Here is a 23394-nt window from a genome sequence, read left to right as displayed (position 1 = left end):
GTCTGAGGCATCCGACACCAACTCGGGACTGAAGGGGGTTGTCAAACGGAACTCCCTCTAGAACCTTCTCACGATCGGTCCACCAACGCAGTGAGGTGAGTATTACTGGGGCGGGGGGGTATGGTAACCATCTTTTCCAGGCGATCCCTGGACTGGGAATGGACCATAGCCAGCCATTGCTGCAGGGCCTGCATCTGGAGCCTGGCATGGTGGACAATGTATGTGCAAGCTGCAATGTGGCCCAGCAGATGCAAGCAAAAACTAGCCCTAGTGAGGGGGAACGTAGAGACTTCCGCGATGAGGTCCGCCAATGTCTGGAACCTTGTAGTGGCAGGAATGCTCTGGCGCAGGACAAGTCAAGCTCCGCTCCAATGAACTCTATCCTTTCCACTGGAACTAACGTTGACTTTTTGTCATTCACCATTAGGCACAGGGAGTGGCACATGGCCCGCAACACTGCAACATCCTTTTGGACTTGAGACCTGGAGCTGCCTTTGATCAGCCAGCCGTCGAGGTACTGGTAGATCTGGATACCCCAGCACTGAGGTAAGCCGCCACCACTGACATGCACTTGGTGAGCACCCTCAGTGCTGTTGCTAGGCCAAACGGGAGGACTGTAAATTGGTAGTGGCCAGGTCCCACCATAAACCAGAGGAAGCATCGGTGTCCTTGAAAGATCTCTATGTGGAAGTATGCACCCTTCAAGTCGAGGGCGGCCTACCAGTCTCCTGGATCCAGACAGGGGAGGATAGAGGCCAGGGAGACCAAGTGGAACTTCAGCTTCTTTAGGTACTTGTTACCTAAAGGTCTCGCAGATCCAGAATGGGCTGTAGACCGCCCTTGGCCTTTGGAATTAAAAAGTACCAGGAATAGAACCTCTTGTTCCTGTATTCGAGAGGAACCTCCTCCACCGCACCCAGCTGCAGTAACCCTTGAACCTCCTACATGAGGTGACTCTGAAGAGCGACAGGGAAGGAGCTTTGGGGTGGTGGTGGTAGAAACTGGGCGGTATAGCCCTGTGTTCAGAACCCAGTGGTCCGAGGTTATAGTGGTCCATGCAGGAAGGAAAAAGAAAAGGCAGATGGAACAAACAGAAGATGGATCCAGGGAATAGTCTGGTAGGTCACCCTCAGGCACACCCTCAAAACAGTTGCTTGACCCCCTGCTTGTTTCTGAGCAGAGGGTGGAGGAGGGTGGCTCAGGCGGCGTTTGTAGCCGTTGGCCTTCTTGTGAAGCGGGTCCTGCTGAGGCTGGCTCAGGTTGAACCACGTACATGCCAGGCCTGGGACGTAAAGTCCCAGAGTTTTTGGGGTGGTTCGGGAGTCCTTTAAACTGAGCACCTTGCTGTCTGTCTTCTCTGCAAACAGGGCCTGGCCATTGAAGGGAAGGTCCTGCATCGACTGCTGAGCCTCAGTGGACAAGCCCGAGAGGAGCAGCCAGGAAGCTCACCACATGGAAATGGCGGAGGCCATGATGCAGGCGGCAGAATCTGCCGCATCCGAAGCTGCCTGGAGGGCTACTCTGGCCACAGCTGTGCCTTCCTTGAGGATCACACAGAATTCCTTCCTGGACCCTTCGAGAAGTGAAGCCTCGAAGTTGGCCACGGCCTGCAACATGTTGTAATCATAGTGGCCAAGGAGGGCCTGGAGGGCCGCTCTGGCCACAGCTGTGCCATCCTCGAGGATCGCCCAGAATTCCTTCCTGGACTCTTTGGGAAGCAAAGCCTCGAAGTTGGCCATGGCCTGCAACATGTTGTAATCACAGTGGCCAAGGCGGGCCTGGTGATTGGCCACTCTCAACTGCAGGCTGGAAGACAAATAAACTTTTCATGCAAAGAGATCCAGCCTCCTTGAGTCTTTGTTTTTGGGGGTAGCCCCGAGTTGACCTTGCCTCTCCCTGTGGTTAACTGCCTCTACCACCAGGGTATTTGGAGCCGGGTGGGAATATAAGTATTCATGCCCCTTGATTGGCACAAAGTACTTGCACTTGGCCCTTTTAGAGATGGGGGGCAAGGAGAAGGGAGTCTGCCACAGGGCAGTGGTAATCTTCGATACCCCTTCATGAAGGGATAAAGCCACCATGGCAGGTGTTGAGGAGCAAAGGACATCAAATACAGAGACCGAAGGCTCCTCCAATTCCTTGGCCTGAAGCCCCAGGTTAGAAGCAAGCCTCTTCAATAGATCCTGGTGCGCCTTAGCATCATCCTAAGGAACTGAGTTAGGGGGCTCCATGATCTCATCCTCACCATATGAGGCTGCCGGTATCGCAGGACCCTCAACATCTATTGGTTGTTCAGCAGGCTGCTTCCCTGGGTCCTCCTGGACCTGTGAGGTCCTTCCCCCATAAGTCTCGGGAACTGGAGGGGGTTGGAATGTTGAGGCCGCTGACCTGTCTGAGGTGCCCGGCACAGAGTGCACAGCCTGGGAAGGCTGGGTGAACCCCCAAAGGTACCATGGGTACCATGGCGCCAGCCACTGCGCTTGGGACCATGGGACAGGTTTTGGTGCTGATGATGTAGGCGGCAGTGCAAGTATTGTAGGGTGTCCCACAGTGACGGAACCCTGCTTATCTGACTGGTGCTGGTCACTGCGCCTGAAGGTAGACCTGTCCGATTGAGATGAAGATCTTGGTCTGGGCTTTGGGGACTGACAGCGTTTTGCGGATTGGCATTGGAAGCCTAGCAATCTACGCTTTATGCTACCCAACTGGTACCAGATGTAAAGTGGGACCGGGAGCTATCACGCACCGGTTGCTGGGAGGATCTTCCCAAATAGGGCGATCGCCATCTTGAAGACTGATGACGATGGGCTGGTGACCAGTGGCTTCGGTCCCCCGATCAATCCCAGGATCTGTACCAAGCTCTTGGCGATGTGAGGGGTCAGTCTCAGTGCCTCTGCATGCCTCAGTGGGTCTGTGCCAGGCTACAGGTTGAGGTACGCCTCGAATCCTGCTGTTGGTACCCAAGGTCTGGGGACCAAAGATGGCTCTGCTGAGCCTGTGCCTCTAGCTCTGAGGCGTCACAGCTTTGGGTAGGAGAGCGGTGGTGGGACATCCCACGTGATGGGGGACTGTGCCTCTGAGGCGGGACGTATGTAGAGGCCCTATGGCGGGTTTACCCCGAGATCAGAGTACCACTGGAGCCGGTGTGGGCGGCAACGCAAGTATCAGGATCTCCTGAGCTGCCTGCAAGGCTTCAGGTGTCGACAGCACCTGAAGCTGACGGAGGCCTGAACTGCTATCCGGAGTCGCAGGCAGGGCATGGGATGAGCTGCACCGCTCAACTTGAGCTGGGGCCCGACTTCCCTAAGGGGGTATTGAGCTGTCCGGCGCGGGTCTTGGCTCGTCCCCAGCCCTCTCCTTTCCCTTTCAGGCGATTATCCCGCTCCTTTTTCATCCTGGGTTTGAAGGATTTAGAGCATCTAGCATGTAAATATCTTGCGATGCCAGCTAGAATGTGCCATGGGAATGCCTGTTCTCACTTTCAGGTGACATTGTGAACAAGAAGCGGGCAGCATTATCTTCTGCAAATGTAAACAAACTTGTTTGTCTGAGTGATTGGCTGAATAAGAAATAGGACTTAGTGGACTTGTAGGCTCTGAAGTTTTACATTCTTTTATTTTTGAATGCAGTTATATTTTTGTACATAAGTCTACATTTGTAAGTTCAACTTTCATGATAAAGGTATTGTACTTGTATTAGGTGAATTGAAAAATACTATTTCTTTTGTTTTTTACAGTGCAAATATTTGTAATCCAAAATAAAAATAAAGTGAGCACTGTACACTTTGTATTCTGTGATGTAATTGAAATCAATATATTTGAAAATGTAGAAAGCATCCAAAAATATTTAAATAAATGCTATTCTATTATTTAACAGTGTGATTAATCGCAATTAATTTTTTAAGCGCTTGACAGCCCTACTATAAATGATCCACATAAACTACATTACTAACTAAACGCAATAAACTATCTTCTTTCTGTTAGTATTGAAAGAAAACCTACTTACCTTTCCCTTGTGTTTGTCGAACTGCAATGGCTATTAAATCCATTTCCTGAGGCAAATCGAACATCAACCTGCCAATTAAAGAAAAAGATTGTCAGCTAGAACAGTCAGCTTTGTTCATGAAAATCTACCATCAACATTTAAATAGAGGCTAATATTTTACATCAAATTAAAATCAATTATTCATTTTCAGTTATAATTTATGATTAGGTGAAAAGGGCAATGGAAAATCCAAAAAGAGAAGCTAACTGAAAAATGATCAAGTGAAATAATACTGAATCTCTAATTCTGGAAAAAAGATATGACCATAGTTCATTTAAGGTGCTCTTTAAAACGCTGATGGCTGTATTTCTTCAGTATTTCTCAGGGAAGCACTTATTTCTTCTAACTTGTGTCACTATCTTCAATAAGTGACAAGTAGCGATTCCAGACATTTGTTTCTACTTAGAGCAAATTTTTGTTCATACTCTAGAATATAACAGCAGCAGTTTCTGATTATTTAGAAAACCAATATGGTGGCAATAAAGCAGTTTAAAAGATACACTATCCCTTGAGAACTAATTATGATTTAACTACAGTAAATAAATCTACACCTTCTGAGAACTCTAGAGAACACTGGTTTGTTTTAGGCTTGCGCTCTGCTGTTAAAATAGTTTAACTTAAAAGAATACTAACTTTCCTCTGGGAATATGTAGAAAGTACACTTGAACACCACCAAATGAGTCAACATTAATTTAAAAAAAAAAAATCTTACTATGAGAACTGTTTAAAACATATTTCAACACTATTATGATCCTTCTTCATTTCATTTTAAATTTTGGGGAAGAGATACATTAAACAACAGACAAAAAAGATCCCCATGATGTTACCAGTGTTTGACTATACAAGATAAATCTAGTAAATAATTTATAGTCTGAAAAATCTCACTTTTAATGCAAATAAAGAATAGTTCTTTTAACTTAAAGCTGGTTTTGCCTTAGGCCAGAGGTGAGCAAACTACAGCCCATGGGCCACATGCGGCCCGCGGAACCGTCCTGCCCGGGCCCCTGAACTCCTAGCTGGGGAGGCTAGCCCCTGACCCCACCCCCGCAGCCACACCACTGCACAGGGAGCGCTCTGGCCCACCTCTCCTGCTGGGCAGCGCGGCTTGCACCCGCCCACCTCCCAGGCTTTCCAATAAGCCTGTCCTGCCGCTCTAAGTGGCATGATAAAGGGGCGGGGACAGGGAGCGGTTGGATGAGGTGGAGGTTCTCGGGGTGGGGGAGGTCATGGGACGGGGAGGTTGGATAGGCATGGGAGTCCCGGGGGGCCTGTCGGGGGCAGGGTGTGGATAGGGATTGGTGCAGTCAGGGGACAGGGAGCCGGGGAGGGGGGGGGAGGGTTGGATGGGTTAGGGGCTCTGAGGGGGCAGTCACTGGGCAGAAAGTGGGAGGGGGCCAGGCTGTTTGGGGAGGCACAGCCTTCCCTACCCAGCCCTTCATACTGTTTCGCAACCCCGATATGGCCCTAGGGCCAAAAAGTTTGCTCACCCCTGCCTTAGGCACTAATCAGACAAGAGTAAGTGGCATGAAAAATTATTTCTTAGAAATTTAGGAAGTAGATTCAAGGACTTCAACGTCCTCCAGTAACCAAGATAATGACGCTGTATAGTCGGAACTAGTAAGTAGAAGTGCACTTTCTGCTGCCTACTGGGAATGAAAGTTATGGCCGATAGCTACTGAAGGAGCTATTCATCTGCTCCCCACCCTTTTTTTAAAAAAAATTTGAAATGTGGTATTTTATTAATGGCTGTGGCTAGATAAGAGAGAAAACAGAGCAAAAATACAGAAAAGTAACCACTTCCTGAAATCTCAGAACATCTCTGCATAATGATTCAATTGCTCACACGACTATCAAAGGAGTAGGTTATTCTAAGGGCGAAAGAGAAGTTTGGACTATAAAACACTTTACTGATTAGAAATACTTGAACCACAGCTGACTGAAGATTTAACAGGTCCAACAGATGTTTTTTTCACATTATTGCAGGAATCAATGTGAAAAATTTTCAAACAACACTAGCCAGAAGATGTCTTTGCCAGTCCCACTTCCATTTCACATGAAATACAGCTTGAGAATTGTTTCTCTTGGACATGACAAATTGCTTATTGAGACTATGATTGCCTATCTATGGTCAACCTTTTGTATTGAAGTATACCTTTCCTTGTGTTGGGAGCCAGTAGCAGAGCCAGAGAGGTTCTTTGTACTCATTAACATCACTTCAACTACGATACTGAATTCATGGTAATCCAACAAGGACATTAATTTAAATTTGGAAATGGGGCTAAGGACAGATTACAAATTTTACTGAAACAAACTTGCCTGTCACCTCTCTGTTCATATGATCTAGGTTCTTTAATTATCAGGCAAACAATAGATAGTCATGTTACAAAAAATCAGGCAAACAATAGATAGTCAGATTACAAAAAATGGTAAAAAAATCAGGGTAGGAAAAAAGTTAGTTCTGAAACCAAACACAGACCTCTAAAACAAAGAGATATGATTAAGGGAACATATGCATGGAGCTGTTAGAGGTTTGGCAGCAGTTAACAAGACAGAGTTTGGGAACAGTGAGATTGTACCGTTTAGGCCAAGAGGAAATTCTGTAAGGAGGTACACAACATGGGGAAGTTCCTAATACCTAGGCTGAGACAACTGGAGGCAGACAGATTTATTTCTGCTATCTGAGATAGCCCTGGAGGCATTGCCACACAGCTCCATGGCAATAATAAAGTGCTTCTGAACTTAATGAATTGTGTTGCTTTTTTGGGGGTGGACAGGGTTGTTTCGATTCTGGAAAAGAAAAGTTGTTTGAATTTTCTTTACTAGAAAAAAGCAATTGTAGATGGATTTTACATTCTTAGCTATGGATGTTCCCACTGAAGAAATAAATGATTATATTTGTGACAGATTAGTTTGAAGGAGGAAAATGGGGTTCATCAATGGCATAATGTAATATGATGAAGTCATCTCATACATTCATTTCCTCTTATTTCACTTCCCCCTTCATTTCAATGTTTTTATAAAGTTCTGTGTTTCTCACTGTTGCACAATGAATTAAGACAGAAGACCTCACTGATGAATCCAGAAGATTGACCCATTCAAACTAAATATACTCAACAGGCAGGGACAAAGAAAAGCATTTATGTGATTCTGGAAAAAAATGCTTTAATTTCATTTCAAACTTTCTTCACCATCACAAATTTTTTGCGGTACCTGACAAACTGTGAACTGGGCACTTCTGGTGTTTAAAACAATTGAAATATTAAATGGTAATACACTAGCACATTAATAATTTTCCACAACATAATTTATAGTCTATGTTGTCAAAAGTAGTAAACAATACTTAAATGGTTCATACAAATATCAGGGCCAAAGAACCATCAGTCCCCACAGCGAGCCAATGTAATAGCTTTTGTGTATATAGCAACATAAAATGGGAATTCAAACCACAAAAACTACGTTTGAATAATGTTAACAGCCTGACAACTATACATTTCATTGATGTTGTGGGTTTAAAGCTGAAAGTCTCATTAATGCACCCTGCTGTGTTACAGTATTGCAGAGGTATTACAAAAGGAAACATTACATTCCAGATGTTGAAATACCTGGGCATAGGTTAGAGACAGACTTCTACCCTTAACTCTGAATGTCTTTGTCCTGGGTGGGGAAAGGGAGGGATTAAAAAAAAAATAAAAAAATCACATCCTTCAAGTTGCTTGATTATAGTTACTATGATTTCATTTACAGAGAATGCCATAAAATTGGAAACACTTAGTATTAGAAGATAATATTTTTTAGTCAAACTGAAAAAAAGGATACGCCACTTGATCCAAGTCTCCTATGATATTTCAGACAAGGAGGTCACCTGCCAACTCTCTGTTCCATTTTTATTACTTAACCGTAGCCATAGGCCATTATATCCTTCGCAGTGTAGATATTGACATGTTTTATATATTTCATTATACTGCCTGATATCTGATGTGTAATCCATCATCTTAATTTAGGTAATGGCAGTTTGAGCTGGATACTTTTCTAAAGAATAAACCGTACTGAAACAAAGCCTTCCTCTTGACAGAGTTTAAAATATTTTCAATAGCTACAAAGGTCCATAGGACCATATCAAAGAAGATAAGTCAATCAAGGATCCAATGCACTGACACAGAAATGCTCAGACGTTGCTACATAATGCCATTTATGGTTTTATAATTCAGGTTTTCCCCAGGAGCATCTGGGATGAAAAGTTGTCAGATCTTAAAATGCATTACTGAAAAGATTGTTACTTCTAAATGACAGTTCTATTGACATTTCCATTCCAATTGGTAGTTCTTACATTTATAAAAATACCCTTCGTAGCAGAATTCCGCATAACATCATTTTGTTGCACGCTAACAATAAGTCCTAAAACAAATTTTAGGGAGAGATGGTTTTGCCCCTTTCAAAGAATAAAATAGTAAATTATTCACCAGGTAAGTAAGTTGTTTGAGCATGTACACAATTCAACTAAGTTTAAAAAAACTTAATCTCTCTTCCCCCAATAAATCTACATTAAAGCTAGCTATGGGTCTAGTTTAAATCCCACATAAGTCAGGAAATGCAGACTCAAGGCTAACATGTATCAAATCATTCAGTCTCTTCGCTAAAAATCCACGCTGTTTTCTCTTATGTACTGCCTACCATTCACAACAGGCTAAAGAACTCTTTACCCCATTCCCAAGTTGTTATGCACTGTAGGTTTTCTACTTGTTTTTCTAACTAAACTCAAAATATACTAATAAAATGATGAGTTTATCTATGGGAACACAAAAGCATCTTTGTGAGCAGAACAGTTTTCAAGTTAACAACTCCTTCCACTGGAAAAAAAAGCTCATCTTTAACAATATATTCCACTAGATTTTCTGAACTTACCATTACCCTTTATTTTCACAGTGTAATTACACAGAAAAGGCCTCTAATCCCAGCTACTTTTCGAGAGGCATCTATTTCTACACAGTGTAGACTACCTGAAATTGTTGAGTCTTTAGTGCAGTACTTGCAACACAATCAGAGACATTCTACCCTACCAGTCATTATTACATGTTGGAGTTCATCAATATGCCAGTAAATTTCTCTTTTATAGCAGAAATCCAAGTGGTTTCCACATAAAACAGCCTTTTCCCATATTAGTGCTAGTATGCAAAGTGATCATTTAAAGCAATAGTCTCTTAAGTCTCCAGATATTCGTTTCCTGCATCCTCTTTATATATATAAAAGAAAAAGTGATGAAGGTGTTCCAAAAAGATTTACAAAAAGACTTGGAATTTTACAGTGCTAGTTTTTCCGACCTTGCTATAAACACTTATTGTACAAAGTAGTATCTACCATATTAAGGTCATCATATCTTTTCTGACCTGTGTCTGCTGATACTGTGAACGAAACTGGGCTAACAAGGTTGTTTTACAGGTGTAGTTTTCAACCTTTTTTCATTTGTGGACCCCTAAAAATTTTCAAATGGAAGTGCAGACCCCTCTGGAAATCTTTACACAGTCTGCAGATCCCCGGCATCCAGGGACCACAGGTTGAAAACCAAATGTCTTACAGTTACATACACTCTGGGGTGGGGTAGGGGGATTGTACTAGCAACAAGAGTGTCAACCGTAGGGCCCAATTCTGTAAACACTTATTACTAGACATAGCGCTATCGTGAGGAGGATGAAGTCAATGTGGCTACACATAGTTGTGACTGCTTCATTTAAAGTGTTTTGAGGACTGGGCCCACTGACTGGACAGGGGATTGCTACTTTGGTACCTCAGCAATAAAAATGGCACTTATTTTTTTGTGCTCTTTGAATTTTCAGTTGGTAATTTTCTTGTGTCTTTATTCTACTTTTATACCAGATATTTTAAAATTAATTCTTTGTATATGTTTATTCTACTTTTATTTATATATATATATATATATATATATGTATATATTTTAAAAAAAAGAGACAGAATGTAAAACACAGTAACACATAGCCAAAGGTATCAGGAAATATATTCAAATAAGAAGGGACTCCAAAAACTGGTTTGCCAAAAAAATGCCAGTAAAATTTGAAGCCTGGGTTCAGACACACTGGTAATGTTCCAAAACTCAAAACTTAAAGAACTTCTTTATTCAGTACATCAGCGTCTCTGTGAATATCATCAAGACCACAAGGTTACAGTAAAGGAGGGAGTTTCCAAGGGAGATGTGAGGGGAAGTTAGGACTTAAGTTGTTTCAATTTAATTTAAAAAACCCATTCTGAACCATTTAATTTTTTCCTTCAAAAAAGTAATCTTTTCAATTCATGACCTTTCTTTACTTGAAAAAAAAAAAAAAAAAACCTACTGAAACCATTATGAAAAGCTAACAAAATAAATGGAAACGAAATGGATTTCATTAAAAATGAATTCCAGTGCCAAGGTTTAACAAACAGAGTAGTTATTGGGATGCAATAAAACAAATTTATCACAACATATTAAGAAAAATATCTTCAGAAGTGAACCAGAGAGTTATAAACATATTGATCAAGAACAGATCTAACTGCTCTTGTCCAGAGTAAAACATTGCTTGGTTGCTGTAAAATAATTAAAATATACACAATGCAGTCTGTAGCCACGTCACCTTGAGCTACAATTTCATCATGCTTCACACACTAAGCAGAATCAAGCCCGGTCACTGTCAGGAAGAAAGACATTCAAAGGTAAAGGCAGATACTAGAGGAGGTAGTGCTGGTGATTCAGTAGGTGGCATGCTTCCTTCCAATTTAATATTGGATCCACTAACTTAATCTGATGTTAGGAAACTCAAGCATTCTGATGGTAAAGAACTCCTTCTGAGTCAGAACAGGATGCACTGTTCATACAACATTGTCAGCTATCATCTTTCAAATGAGATAATAAGCAGGGCACTTTTTCCCAAGCACAGAGGTTTTAGCCCAGTGTCCTCACCAAATTCCCATTTGGCTAATTACATTCTGCCTCCCAAAATTTCTCTTCAGTCTGTTTCCTGTCCTGAACTGTTGTGTGCAGTTAACTAGTTGTCATGTTCCACGAAGAGGCTCAGCAGTGGGTGAAATAATTCCCAAACAGCCTGTCAAGTACTTTGGGATAACTGTGAACAAGAGACACTATATAAACAATTTATATTAAAATAAAATATATATTAAAACATGCTGTCATCCAGATGTAATTCATAAAGTGTAAAAAAAAGCTGAAAATGGCTGAGAATTTAATAATTGGCAAGTAACAGACTACAAATCCCAGTGATTACTGAACTGGTGATATTCTAAACCAAAAAAGCTTTCAACTACGCTTGTAGCTGTTTGCATCGCTTCACACTGACTCAGCCATCATAGGTTTCAGAGGACAGATGGTGACAATCCTAGAATCTTACAGAGCTAAGAATGCAAACAAAATATCTCTGTGAACAAAGAAGAAATGTATTATTTATTTTCAAGAACAAAATTACAACAAAACCTTGACACAGAGGTTTTCACGACAAATTTGCAAAAGTTAAAGTTCCTTTTAAAGTATTTAAGGGGAAATCCATTGTTAAGCATATCTTAAATATCTCTCAAAATGAGGTACATCACTCATTTTAATCCCTATGTTACCTATGTTCCACACAAAGATGGTTTATCGTCACCTCCATTGTTCATTATTTATATTAGACAAAGAACTGACACTCAAACTACAGAAAGTCATTTACACTAAAAGAAAAGAATCCCACAGCATTTTAACTTTCCTGAATGATTTTTCTGAATTTTGCATCCTTCATTTCAGGAAACGTGTCCCAAATTTGAGCCTTGGCAAGTTGACAGGTCTGATAAGTAATGCTGATGTGCTTAGTGCTTTACACCTAAGAGCATACTAGGTTTCCATTCTTCTCATTCCCATGTTTCTTAACTATTATTTTAATTGCTTCTTTGATGACTAAAGATCTACACAACAATTTTCCTGTTATAATTGTAAAAACAAAAAATAACATCCTTCCTATGTTGCTTGATGTTTGTTTTGGTCTTTGCTGTGGCTTTGTATCTGAATGACTTATCAAGCACTTTTGTATTCTTTCTGTAAAAGGGTTTTAACTAAGAAAGCAATCAACTAAGATTTCATGAAACTTCTGTTATCTGCACTCCTGTTGGGCTAAAGCATTTGAGTCACTATATACATTTAATAAAGCTAATGTTAAAATTATATAATACACAGGGCAAGAAAAGAGTGTCTGTACGTCTGGATGTAGAGCTTATCCAAAAGTACAAAATCTGGTTTAAAAGTCATAAAATATATATAGCACATAATCTGCAATAACCCAATTTTAGTTAAATAAGTTTAATGATACAGTTTAGTATTGGAATCCAAATACTTGGGTACATCACTCATGAAAAGTTATACAGAGAATTGGTTGTAGAAAGCAAATACAGGAATGAGTGTAGATTGTCACTCAGTAATTGAGCATTTAGGATAGGTTGTCCCTTAGTAGATATAATCCCTCACAGAAGTATTTCAGTTACTTTCTGATTTCACTTCTGGTCGGCGCTCCAGCTCATCTCTCCTGGTATTGTCAATGTGTTCTAGATGTTCCTCGACCACCTGATGGTGTCTGACACCATGAGTTGCCGCTGAACATAGCATTGACTCATTCCGCATTCTCTTAATACTTGCTTGTTACTGGGGTCCCATGAGCCCCGGGCTCCAACAATAAGAGCGTGAGTTTGAACCTTGTAGCCCCTAGCTCTCCAGATGTCGGCCAGAGGGGTGCATTTCTCCCATTTTCAAGATCGAGCATTGTGGAAGGCTAGGGTCCTGTTTTCAAAGGGCATTATGACATCCTCCATGATGATATTCTTCCGTTCCTCGTTGGTGATGATGTCTGGTCGCAGTTGGCTGTCCGTTCCAGCGATGGCGGCATTCACAACAACCTTCCCCGGGGGTGGCAGGATGACTCTGGCTAGACGATTCTGGATGGCATTTTGTAATAGCTGCCAGGCTCTGGAATGGAGCTTGCAGCTACACAAGATGTGGGGTAGTGTCTCGTTGGCATGGGCGCACTTCCTGCATCGATTGTCCCGATTCCCTTGGTGGACGACTCCCTTCAGCAGGATGCAGCTGAGCCGGTCCCTGTAGATGAACCTACAGCTGGCAAATCGGGAGAAGATGCCCACAAGGAGGAAGCAGTTGCTGGCATCCCACTTGCATGTCACCTCGAAGGCCTTGCACTGGTCTGGCTTCCATTTCAGGTTTTCCATCTACTCGAGTGGATGGCACCCTTCAGAATCCTCTCCAGCACGGTTCTAGCTCTCTGAGTGATGATAATGTGCTCTGTATTTGTCACCTGTGACACCAGAACACCCAGCTCCGGATGTTCCTTGCACCATGTCCAGTGGCAACCAATTCGCTTCTCCACGTATTGCATAGCATTGCGGGCATGAGTCCAGAGCGAAGCACAGTTTCCCATCTCTCTTACAAATTCGCCTTCCAGGGAGCCACTCAGGTAGGTGGCGACAGCTTGGTTGGAGGGGGTCCTGGCAATTTGTTTCCTGATGACATCCTGCATAGCACTCTTCACGATGTTCCTCACCACGGCATCGGGCACGTCAGAAGGAGTGAGTGATCACCGCACTGTTGCACAGATCACCCACTCGAGGGATGTTGGTGCTGCCCTGCCGGTGAGAGATGTACACCAGTTCATTGCTGGCCCTCTGGAGAAGAAACATCCACTTCTTCACTAGCTGCCTGATGGTGTTGTCTGCCTTGTTAAGAAGTACCGTCACCATGGCAGATCCCCTCAGGACGAATGAAATATGGGGGATCAGGAAGGTGTTCAAGGAGTTTGATCTTCTGCCATGGTGCCAGTAGGGAGGAGTAAATCCTGGCCACATCTCATAGAATCTCTGCGATGGCACACTCAGATGTCTGCTGGATGAGGAAACCCGCGGGCATGCCAAAGTGTTGGTATGCTTGCCCATCTTCGAGGAAGATCATAGGTTCACTCTGGATCTGAAATGGCATCACCTGGACCAAGGCTTCATGTCATGCGAAGGTTGCTAGGAACACAACTTTGTCCTTCAGACGGTCATCCACACGGCCAGGAGGGCACAGAGACAACGTGCCATAGTGTGGCTCGACCTGGCTGATGCTTTTGGATCCATGCTCCACCAGCACATTTTTGCCACACTGCAAGAGTTCAGGATGCCTGAAAGCTTTCTGCAACTGGTCCAGGAACTTTATGAAAGCTGCACCACCACCATCCGCTCAATGGAAGGAGAGAGACCTGAAATTCCTATTACTAAAACTTGCATCTACCTCTCATCTGGTCTCAATACTTTATGCAATGTTTCTCAGACTACTTCAGTCTATTTGTGCTTTTCAATTTTTCAGAGAGAGATGGAAATTTGAGTTAAATATATGCTTTGATGAAATACAGAAGTGTGAAAAAACCATGGCATCGCAAAATGTATGACATTCGACCAGTGAAAAGCTTAATTTTTTCCATGGTGACTTATGGATGTGAATCCTGGAAAAACAATACCGCTGACAAGAGAAAAATTGAAACATTTAAGATGTGGTGCGGGCGAAGACTCAAGCATATCTCCTGGATGGAAAAGAAGACTAACACTTATGTTTGAAATATTACTGAATAGAAGTGGACTCTGTTGTCAGAAATCAACATGCACAAATTTATCTACTTTGATCACACCAGGCATACAAATGGAAATAACCCTGAGAAAGTTATCACGGAAGGAATGGTGTCAGGTCATTGTAGTAGGGGAAAATCAGTGAGCAGATGGATGGACCATGTGCGACAGACCACTGGGAAGTCAGCTGCTGAGTATGTGAAGTTCTCAAAGGATCAAAAATGATCCCAAAAATTCTGCTATGATGTTAGCCAGTATTCAGAAATTAATAGATGGACTTTCTATACATTTACATATTACCAAAAGTGTGAGTGAGTCTAACATTAAGTTAAAGCAATTTAAACTCATACAAATAATTTCTTGTATTCCTCCACACTTGTTCAAGTGTGGCATATTGGGCAATGTATGCTAGCGGAGTGGAAATCTGGTTGGAAACCAAACATTATTTGGCAATACACCAATATTAGAAATTTTTGATCAGGTGTTATAAATGGTATAGAGCTAGTAAGGATTCGTAAGTTACCAGATGAATCGCAATTATATTAGCTACATTTCTTTTTTTGCCATCAAGTACACTGAAGATCTTTTTTTTTTTTTTTTTTTTTAAACTGACTGCAATTGTCCTTAGCTGTGTAAACAGACTGATTTTTTTAAAAGAAAAGTTCTTGAGTAAAGTCGTGGCTCCACAGAAGTCAATGGCAAAACTCCCAAAGACTTCAATAGGGCAAGGATTTCACCCCTTCACTGTTAAGAAACTTATACGTGGCATGGTAGAAATTGCTCCCTATGAGCTGTTATTTATAAGATTACTACATAACAGAAGAATTGTGTGTGATATGGGAATAATTTCTCTCAAAGAAAAAACAGGTTTACAAGGGAGAAATGCATCAGATTGCTACGGAGATATACTGGAGAAGGGGACAAGCGACTTAGCTCACAGAATTATTCCTTTGTTATCATCATTTGTAAAGTATTTGTTGTTTGTCCATTGTGGATATTATTGTTCTAAAATACTACAGTTGGTTGGGAATTTTCCATGGAAATGATTTTTTTAAAACAGAAAATGCAATTTTGTAGAAAACTTGATTTTCCACCAGGAAAATCTAAACTAACTATTTTGGGTTGCAGAGTAACAGCCGTGTTAGTCTGTATTCGCAAAAAGAAAAGGAGTCCTTGTGGCACCTTAGAGACTAACCAATTTATCTGAGCATGAGCTTTCGTGAGCTACAGCTCACTTCATCGGATGCATACCGTGGAAACTGCAGCAGACTTTATATATACACACAGAGAATATGAAACAATACCTCCTCCCATCCCACTGTCCTGCTGGTAATAGCTGATCTAAAGTGAGCATCAGGTTAGGCCATTTCAAGCACAAATCCAGGTTTTCTCACCCTCCACCCCCCCACACAAATTCACTCTCCTGCTGGTGATAGCCCATCCAAAGTGACAACTCTTTACACAATGTGCATGATAATGAAGTTAGGCCATTTCCTGCACAAATCCAGGTTCTCTCACTCCCTCACCCCCCTCCAAAAACCCACCCCCATACACACACAGACTCACTCTCCTGCTGGTAATAGCTCATCCAAACTGACCACTCTCCAAGTTTAAAACCAAGTTAAACCAGAACATCTGGGGGGGGGGGCTAGGAAAAAACAAGAGGAAATAGGCTACCTTGCATAATGACTTAGCCACTCCCAGTCTCTATTTAAGCCTAAATTAATAGTATCCAATTTGCAAATGAATTCCAATTCAGCAGTTTCTCGCTGGAGTCTGGATTTGAAGTTTCTTTGTTTTAAGATAGCGACCTTCATGTCTGTGATTGCGTGACCAGAGAGATTGAAGTGTTCTCCGACTGGTTTATGAATGTTATAATTCTTGACATCTGATTTGTGTCCATTTATTCTTTTACGTAGAGACTGTCCAGTTTGACCAATGTACATGGCAGAGGGGCATTGCTGGCACATGATGGCATAAATCACATTGGTGGATGTGCAGGTGAACGAGCCTCTGATAGTGTGGCTGATGTTATTAGGCCCTGTGATGGTGTCCCCTGAATAGATATGTGGGCACAATTGGCAACGGGCTTTGTTGCAAGGATAAGTTCCTGGGTTAGTGGTTCTGTTGTGTGGTATGTGGTTGTTGGTGAGTATTTGCTTCAGGTTGCGGGGCTGTCTGTAGGCAAGGACTGGCCTGTCTCCCAAGATTTGTGAGAGTGTTGGGTCATCCTTTAGGATAGGTTGTAGATCCTTAATAATGCGTTGGAGGGGTTTTAGTTGGGGGCTGAAGGTGACGGCTAGTGGAGTTCTGTTATTTTCTTTGTTAGGCCTGTCCTGTAGTAGGTAACTTCTGGGAACTCTTCTGGCTCTATCAATCTGTTTCTTTACTTCCGCAGGTGGGTATTGTAGTTGTAAGAAAGCTTGACAGAGATCTTGTAGGTGTTTGTCTCTGTCTGAGGGGTTGGAGCAAATGCGGTTGTATCGCAGAGCTTGGCTGTAGACGATGGATCGTGTGGTGTGGTCAGGGTGAAAGCTGGAGGCATGCAGGTAGGAATAGCGGTCAGTAGGTTTCCGGTATAGGGTGGTGTTTATGTGACCATTGTTTATTAGCACTGTAGTGTCCACCTAACCTGGTGGCTGAACTTTGTGACTTTGTCCTTACCCATAACTATTTCACATTTGGGGACAATGTATACCTTCAGATCAGCGGCACTGCTATGGGTACCCGCATGGCCCCACAGTATGCCAACATTTTTATGGCTGATTTAGAACAACGCTTCCTCAGCTCTCGTCCCCTAAAGCCCCTACTCTACTTGCGCTATATTGATGACATCTTCATCATCTGGACCCATGGAAAAGAAGCCCTTGAAGAATTCCACCATGATTTCAACAATTTCCATCCCACCACCAACCTCAGCCTGGTCCAGTCCACACAAGAGATCCACTTCCTGGACACTACAGTGCTAATAAACAATGGTCACATAAACACCACCCTATACCGGAAACCTACTGACCGCTATTCCTACCTGCATGCCTCCAGCTTTCACCCTGACCACACCACACGATCCATCGTCTACAGCCAAGCTCTGCGATACAACCGCATTTGCTCCAACCCCTCAGACAGAGACAAACACCTACAAGATCTCTGTCAAGCTTTCTTACAACTACAATACCCACCTGCGGAAGTAAAGAAACAGATTGATAGAGCCAGAAGAGTTCCCAGAAGTTACCTACTACAGGACAGGCCTAACAAAGAAAATAACAGAACTCCACTAGCCGTCACCTTCAGCCCCCAACTAAAACCCCTCCAACGCATTATTAAGGATCTACAACCTATCCTAAAGGATGACCCAACACTCTCACAAATCTTGGGAGACAGGCCAGTCCTTGCCTACAGACAGCCCCGCAACCTGAAGCAAATACTCACCAACAACCACATACCACACAACAGAACCACTAACCCAGGAACTTATCCTTGCAACAAAGCCCGTTGCCAATTGTGCCCACATATCTATTCAGGGGACACCATCACAGGGCCTAATAACATCAGCCACACTATCAGAGGCTCGTTCACCTGCACATCCACCAATGTGATTTATGCCATCATGTGCCAGCAATGCCCCTCTGCCATGTACATTGGTCAAACTGGACAGTCTCTACGTAAAAGAATAAATGGACACAAATCAGATGTCAAGAATTATAACATTCATAAACCAGTCGGAGAACACTTCAATCTCTCTGGTCACGCAATCACAGACATGAAGGTCGCTATCTTAAAACAAAGAAACTTCAAATCCAGACTCCAGCGAGAAACTGCTGAATTGGAATTCATTTGCAAATTGGATACTATTAATTTAGGCTTAAATAGAGACTGGGAGTGGCTAAGTCATTATGCAAGGTAGCCTATTTCCTCTTGTTTTTTCCTAGCCCCCCCCCCAGATGTTCTGGTTTAACTTGGTTTTAAACTTGGAGAGTGGTCAGTTTGGATGAGCTATTACCAGCAGGAGAGTGAGTTTGCGTGTGTATGGGGGTGGGTTTTTGGAGGGGGGTGAGGGAGTGAGAGAACCTGGATTTGTGCAGGAAATGGCCTAACTTCATTATCATGCACATTGTGTAAAGAGTTGTCACTTTGGATGGGCTATCACCAGCAGGAGAGTGAATTTGTGTGGGGGGGTGGAGGGTGAGAAAACCTGGATTTGTGCTGGAAATGGCCTAACCTGATGCTCACTTTAGATAAGCTATTACCAGCAGGACAGTGGGGTGGGAGGAGGTATTGTTTCATATTCTCTGTGTATATATAAAGTCTGCTGCAGTTTCCACGGTATGCATCTGATGAAGTGAGCTGTAGCTCACGAAAGCTCATGCTCAAATAAATTGGTTAGTCTCTAAGGTGCCACAAGGACTCCTTTTCTATTTTGGGTTGGTTCAACCTGCTCAAAACATTTGGTTTATTGAATTGAACCAAAACCTTTAGTTTCAAGTTAGTTCAACATTAAACTGCATTTGTCTACAGTGTCTCCGTGCCTCATGGAAGTTGTAGTTCTGGGGCCGTGAGGTTCAATTTTCCCCTACTGGCTATGCTTCTTCGCTACTCTACATCTCCTATGATTCCATGCGGTCTCTCCTCTGACCAAGCCATGTGACACATCATGGGAATCACATGGCTGCAGGTGCAACAGGGGAGCTCTAGTCTAGTCATGGAACCCTGCCCGAGGGGAGGGTGGGGGCAAGGAGCACCTGAATTAAAATTTTCATCAGGCACCATGGCATCACAGGCACATGAAGTTTTATATTGAGCTGACTTAAAACAAAACATTTTGATTTGGTTCAACAAACCAAAATGAACTATTTTAATGCAGGAATACTGAAATGGTGTTTTGCCATTTCTAAACAGAATTTTTTTCAGAACTTTTTATTCTGCAAAAAATGTTGATATTTCAGTTTTCTGCTTGAATTGGGAGGAAAACTAATGTTTAAATATCAGAATTTCCCATGGGCAGAAATTTTATTTTCACTCAGCTCTCGTCTGAATAAGAAAACTAAAAAAGACAAAAATCTAAAAAAAATACATTACTTTAATACAATGATCTTTTCTTTTTAAAGAAGAAATGAAAACAACAGCCAAACACAAAGGGTTCTACATCCATGTCCCTCCCTAATAACTAGAAAATAATGTCCTCCATAAGTAACAGTCTCACGTTAGCTGCTAACCAATGTCAACCGAAAAACAAGATTTCTATCTTCAGGACTAAAGCATACAGCACTTCTCTCTTGCAAGAGCCAATGCCCAAAAACACAAAAAAAAGTTCATTTTTTCCAAAAAATATATAAAATATTTTTAACACTCCCAATATTCAATTGTGCCACCTTGAAGGCAGACTCCAAGAGTTAAATTTATGGTCAATTAAGATGGTGCTTCAAAATAAGGAAGTTATATTACATTAGCCAGAGCATCGACTGTGGACTTCAGAAAGAGCCACCATAATGTAAAATTATACCACAGACTCAACACAAAACTTAACTAATATTTAAATCCTAACATAGTGGGTTCTCTTTGCCAAATCTGGTACAAGTAAATCCAGAGGCTTCAGTGTAGCCTTTTCAGTTGGGTTCTCCAAAAGCAAGCAGGGAGTATATTCCCTTAACTTTGTGAAGGCCCCAGGGACAGGCGCAGATGACAATCCAGGGCACTAAGCACACCTGCCCTCATACCATGGGATCCCACCACTGCTCTGGGTAACAGTCGCAGGCCTCCTCCTATATAGAGAGCTGTGAAAGTGGCTATACAAAGTGCTGCAAAATGCACAAAGTAAACTGAAAAAAGATTTTTTTTTTTGCTATTTTGTTGCAGATAATTTTCAGATAATTTTGTTTCAGATACATAATTTTTAGATAAAAGCAGTTTTCAAATTGAAAAGTCCCTTTAAGTGGTGTTTGACCTTGTTGTTTGGAAGAAAGCCATATGGGATTGTGGGGTAGGGTCTGAAGAGCAGCCCATGCCCTTGGGTTGTCTTGTTGCAAAACTCACCCAAAGGGGCAATAAGAGTATGAGGAGCGCTCACATCCGATACTCCTGGTACCTGTAAGAGGTCTCTTGAGTTGGCCAGCTGAGACACAGTGTAGATGATATTAGCAAGCAAAGAAGAAGAGCATCCCTTCCTGCTCTGTCCTCCACCACAAAGCCCACTCTCTCCTCCCCACTTTGTGATTATTGTTGGAGAATGTTAATGAATTTACAGTTTGTTTTGGTTTGAAGTTTGCAGTTTGGATTTCACAGGACACTATGGTTACAGATGGCAACTTCTAGGGGTCACTTGGCAATAGAGTATCAGACTCCTCTTTTGACTGGGATAGATACCAGTTTGGTGTTTGTTTCTCCCAAAACCAAAGAAGCTGGGGGTGGTTTTGGAGAAGGCTACTGCAACAAACAGAAGATGCTTGTCTTTCACTTTCAAGGCCCTTCTCAGCCTATCCCCACCCTACCTATCATCGTTCATTCGCTATTGAAGATGTTGACTCCCACCTCCACTCAGTCCATGAATCATAGAATCATAGGACTGGAAGGGACCTCAAGAGGTCATCTAGTCCAGTACCCTGCACTCATGGCAGGGCTAAGTATTAGCTAGACCATCCCTGACAGGTCTTTGTCTAATCTGCTCTTAAAAATCTCCAATGACATAGATTCTACAGTCTCCGTAGGCAATACATTCCAGTGCTTAACCACCCTGACAGTTCGGAAGTTTTTTCTGATATCCAACCTAAACCTCTCTTGCTGCAATTTGAGCTCATTGCTTCTTGTCCTATCCTCAGAGGTTAAGAACAACAATTTTTCTCCCTCCTCCTTGTAACAAACTTTTATGTACTTGGAAACTATCATCATGTCCCCTCTCAGTTTTCTTTTCTCCAGACTAAACAAACCCATTTTTTTCAGTCTTCCCTCATAGATCATGTTTTCTAGATCTTTAATCATTTTTGTTGCTCTTTGGACTTTCTCCAATTTGTCCACATCTTTCCTGAAACGTGGCGCCCCCAGAACTGGACACAATACTCCAGTTGAGGCCTAATCAGCACAGAGAAGAGTGGAAGAATTACTTCCCGTGTCTTGTTTACAACAGTCCGGCTAATACATCCCAGAATTATGTTTGCTTTTTTTGCAAGTGTTACACTGTTGACTCATATTTAGTTTGTGATCCCCTATGACCCCCAGATCCCTTTCCACAATACTCCTTCCTAGGCAGTCATTTCCCATTCTGTATGTGTGCAACTGATTGTTCCTTCCTAAGTGGAGTAGTTTGCATTTGTCCTTATTTAATTTCATCCTATTTACTTCAGACCATTTCTCCAGTTTGAATTCCAATCCTATCCTCCAAAACACTTGCAATCCTTCCCAGCTTGGTATCCACAAACTTTGTCAGTGTACTCTCTATGAAGCCAACCTCCAACGCCCATTTATTAAGTTTTCAAACAATCATCTTCATACTTTCTCCTGTGCTGCCCCTGATGCTTGGGAAGGTCCCATAAACAAAGTATCATAGAATCGTAGGACTGTAAGGGACCTCAATATGTCATCTAGTCCAATCCCCTGCAGTGAGGCAGAACTAAGTATTATTAAGACCATCCCTGACAGGTGTTTGTCCACATACATAAAATTATCTCTTTATCCTCCTCCAAACTCACCTTTACTGTGATGTCTACATAAAAGCTTAACAATGGTTAGCCCTCTGGTGTGCTGAGACCACTGCTCGTCATAGTGACCAATACGGTCTCATTGTTTCCCTGTACTACTCAAACAGCTAGTTTGCATCCATCTGCTATCTCTTATTTTATATGCAAATGTACAATCTTTAGGGTAGGGACCAACATTTCATTCTGGATTTTACAACACCAAGTACAATGGCATCCTGGTCCAAGACCAGAACTCCTAAGTACTACAGTAATAATGATAATCATATAATGGGCCTGGATCCTGCTGTTTTTAGGCTGACCAGGCCAAATGTAGATAAAACAATAAAAGTTCAGACTGTAACAGTGGTAGGTCTTTGCAGTCCAGCCACTACAGGGAAACATAACTAACTCATACTCACAAAACATGTATGTTGCAAATGGGAAAACTACCAATGATTTCAGTGGAGCAGGCCCTAAAATGTACAGAAGAGCTAAACGTATTCCAAGACCAAGGAATAAATCAACTATCATTAAGACATGAACACACAAGAATATAAGGTTCATGGAATTTTAATGGTGTTTTCCATGGCATTTCAATGGTGCACTGCTGTATATATCATGCTGGACAGAGTCATACATTCATGGAATTAATGTATCAGAACTTAACTAGAGACTTAATCAGAGCACTGTAACAGACAAGACGCACCCAATTCAGACAATGTTTTCACATTATATTCATTAGTATGCAGCAAGCAACACAGCTGGGACACTCACTCAGAAATCAAATGCAGACATGATCAAACAGACCTCTGTCAAAGTACAGAACATTCCCTCTAGAGCGTTAGTGTCTTTTTGCTCTACTTCTATACAAACCCTTGAAAACGGACATGCATAATACACAAAGCCACATACAACAAACAAATCTTAATTTGAAATTGAGACAACTATGTGTGTTTATTCAAAGTGAAACTACGTGGAAATTCTCCGTGTTTTATTACAAATAAAAAATGAAGATGGAGATACTTAAAGTTGCTTCATAAAACAAAAC

The 23394-nt window shown here is 42.1% G+C and overlaps 1 protein-coding gene across 4 annotated transcripts in view; it reads right to left on the bottom strand.

The window, feature by feature from the left end:
* Positions 1-23394, bottom strand: part of HLCS (holocarboxylase synthetase) — a 215779-nt gene that overhangs the window by 22719 nt on the left and 169666 nt on the right. For all 4 annotated transcript variants that reach the window (XM_077818620.1, XM_077818630.1, XM_077818637.1 and 1 more), the window contains exon 7: positions 4006-4073. In XM_077818620.1, coding sequence (XP_077674746.1) covers positions 4006-4073 — 68 coding nt within the window. The remainder of the gene's footprint in view (positions 1-4005; positions 4074-23394) is intronic.

Source organism: Eretmochelys imbricata, chromosome 1 (assembly GCF_965152235.1).
Source record: "Eretmochelys imbricata isolate rEreImb1 chromosome 1, rEreImb1.hap1, whole genome shotgun sequence".
NCBI lineage: Eukaryota > Metazoa > Chordata > Testudines > Cheloniidae > Eretmochelys > Eretmochelys imbricata.
This window is presented reverse-complemented; position numbering and strand designations above follow the sequence as displayed.